This window comes from Eptatretus burgeri, chromosome 2 (genome assembly GCF_056783735.1).
Source record: "Eptatretus burgeri isolate ZD-2024b chromosome 2, Ebu_testis_v1, whole genome shotgun sequence".
Lineage (NCBI taxonomy): Eukaryota > Metazoa > Chordata > Myxini > Myxiniformes > Myxinidae > Eptatretus > Eptatretus burgeri.
In genome coordinates this window covers 77,534,025-77,536,524 of record NC_140962.1, presented here as the reverse complement: position 1 = coordinate 77,536,524, position 2,500 = coordinate 77,534,025, and the positions used below count along the sequence as shown (strand labels likewise).

Sequence of the window (2,500 nt, the reverse complement as noted above, 5' to 3'; positions counted from 1 at the left end):
ACTAGTATACTGGGCCGGTGTATACCCCGGTTAAAATAGGTGTACCATATCCCTGTGTCGTAAGAGGCGACCAGGGTTGCGTCAGGAAGAGCATCCGGCGTAAAACATGTGCCAAATCACTATGCGGATCATACGGATGATCCACTGTGGCGACCCCTAACGGGAGCAGCCGAAAGAAGAAGAAGAAGATATATATATATATATATATATATATATATATATATATATATATATATATATATATATATATATATATATATATATATATATATATATATATATATATATATACACGAGTATAGACATATTTTAATGGAAAACACTTAAAATAGACTTCAAGTGACGATGTACTATTTCCCGCTATTGATAGGACCAAAAACCGTTGAAATCTGAATATTATTCTCGGCTGTGCAGTGTTTTTCAGGAGCTCTTACCTCAAATTTTATCCCATGATGTCCTTCGCGAAGAGGAGGTGAGCTATCGCTGGCATCATGGCCAAATTCCAAATTCCTGCCCTAATCAGCAGAGGGCATTGCATCAGTGGCACAGCCACACCCTCAGCCAATGATGCTACCTCCCCACAGCCTTGTGTTGGATATGAATGACAACGACCCAGAATTATTATATCTCATACAATGAATGATCCATAAAGATACCATTGCATCTCTGCATTTCAATATAAGCAAATGCCAAGCCAAGGTCTCTTTTCAGACTTTGACAAAATCACCAGCTGGTCAAACACTTGGAATATGTCAGTCAATCCTGACAAATCTCACACTCTCACTATCTCTCTATCCAAAATGACCACCTGGCATCAACCCCCTACCCCCTCTGCCCAAACTTACTTAACAATCCTCTTGAGAGATTTCATTCACTGAAACTCTTGGGTCTCACTCTTTGCTATGATCTTTCTTGGGCAAACCACATTTCAAAGTTGGCCTCCAAAGCCAGTCACATCCTGCATCATACAAAGTCCTTCCTTGGAACACCTGAACTCCTATACACCTACAAGGCCTTCATCCACAGTTTGATGGAGTACTGCTCGTCTCCCCCTTCTGGGCTGACACGCTTACCTCACACCTTTCTCAGCTTGACACCATAGTAACCAAGGCCTTCAAGATCATTGGAATCTCCCATGATGAAACTAAGTCTATGGGCCTATCACTTTCCTATTGCAGACAGGTCGGTGGTCTCTCTGTTTTCTACTGCCTCCTTTCTGGTGTTGCACCCTCTGCTCCTTCTGTGCTTTGTCCCCACACCCCCCCCCCAAGACTCCTGCAAGGTGCACCTAGTCCATGAACCCCCTTCTGGTGAAACTCCAAAAATCCAGAACACTGCTCACCCTCACTTCTTTGTTCCTCCCTTTTCCCACCTGTGGAATCAACCACCACATTCTCTTCAATCTCATTACTCCCATCTAGGTCTTCAAGACAGCTGTTCACCACCATCTCAGATCATCTCCCATCCAAAACCATGGTCTTTTCTTGCCCGGTCACCCCTCCCCCACCCCCACACCACCATCCCCAAGCCCACCTCCTTCAAAATTTCCAGTTTTTCCTTCCTGAGAGTCTGCTTCTTTATCCATATTGTCCACCCTGTGCATCTCCCCCGCCCCACCCCTCCTCCCTCCCCACATCCCTCAATTTCATCCTTCAACCCTACTGTTCGTGTTTCCACCCTGTTTCTGCTGTTCCTTTTGTTCTGTTGCATCTTGATCCATTCTTTGTTCTAGCTCTTCCACGAACCTTGACTTTGTATACAAAAAAAACAACCTGCAGAAGTGAATGTAACAGCAAAATACTTGGCAAGGGCTACCAACTATGAATTAAAAGTTCCCATGGTATTTTGTTATTCACTCGACAAACTAGATTTACTTAACTATCAAAGCACTTTCTCTGATTAAGAGATTTGTACATATCTCATCACTTGTAGAGACCATGGGTGGCAAAATTCCAGACTGTTCATGCCAACATGCTCCATTGGCTGCCAATAGTTTTAGATATGAAAACACTTACATTCCTCCCATTGTATTTATCCTAATCCAATACACTCTGCAGCTTTTAATCAGATAGCATAAATCTGTATAAGTCATCGAGGTAGAAAGTCAATCAAGGTCAACCTCGCCCTAACCTTCCCTTTGGAAAATTTAACCTGTGAAATATTCAATACAAATACATGTGTGTATGTTCCATAGCACTAAATTTGGAGAAAAAAATTCAAGCATGTAGTTCCCTGAAATGCCCAAGTCATTATGAGCTGTGTGTCTATTATGACCCACCTGTCGGCTTTCTCGGCACGATGATCGATTGCTGGGTTGTGATGGCATCACAGATTGTGAGAGGGATGGTGAAGAATTTTTGGATGCCTTCTCATCACCACTCATTCTGACTGTAGCAAAGCACTCTCTTAAGTGATTACTCCGTCGTCGTCACAATAGGATTTCTTTCCTGCTTGCCAAGAATATCAAGAATGACAGTCCCCTCCGTACCTCAACAAAGCC

At 43.0% G+C, this 2,500-nt stretch overlaps 1 protein-coding gene across 9 annotated transcripts in view; it reads right to left on the bottom strand.

The window, feature by feature from the left end:
- OSBPL6 (oxysterol binding protein like 6) overlaps positions 1–2,500 on the bottom strand; it is a 225,696-nt gene that overhangs the window by 110,781 nt on the left and 112,415 nt on the right. For all 9 annotated transcript variants that reach the window (XM_085869969.1, XM_085869967.1, XM_085869966.1 and 6 more), the window contains one exon: positions 2,279–2,500. This exon is cut by the window's right edge and continues 27 nt beyond it. In XM_085869969.1, the coding sequence (XP_085726095.1) occupies positions 2,279–2,383 (105 nt within the window). In that variant the 5' untranslated portion in view covers positions 2,384–2,500. The remainder of the gene's footprint in view (positions 1–2,278) is intronic.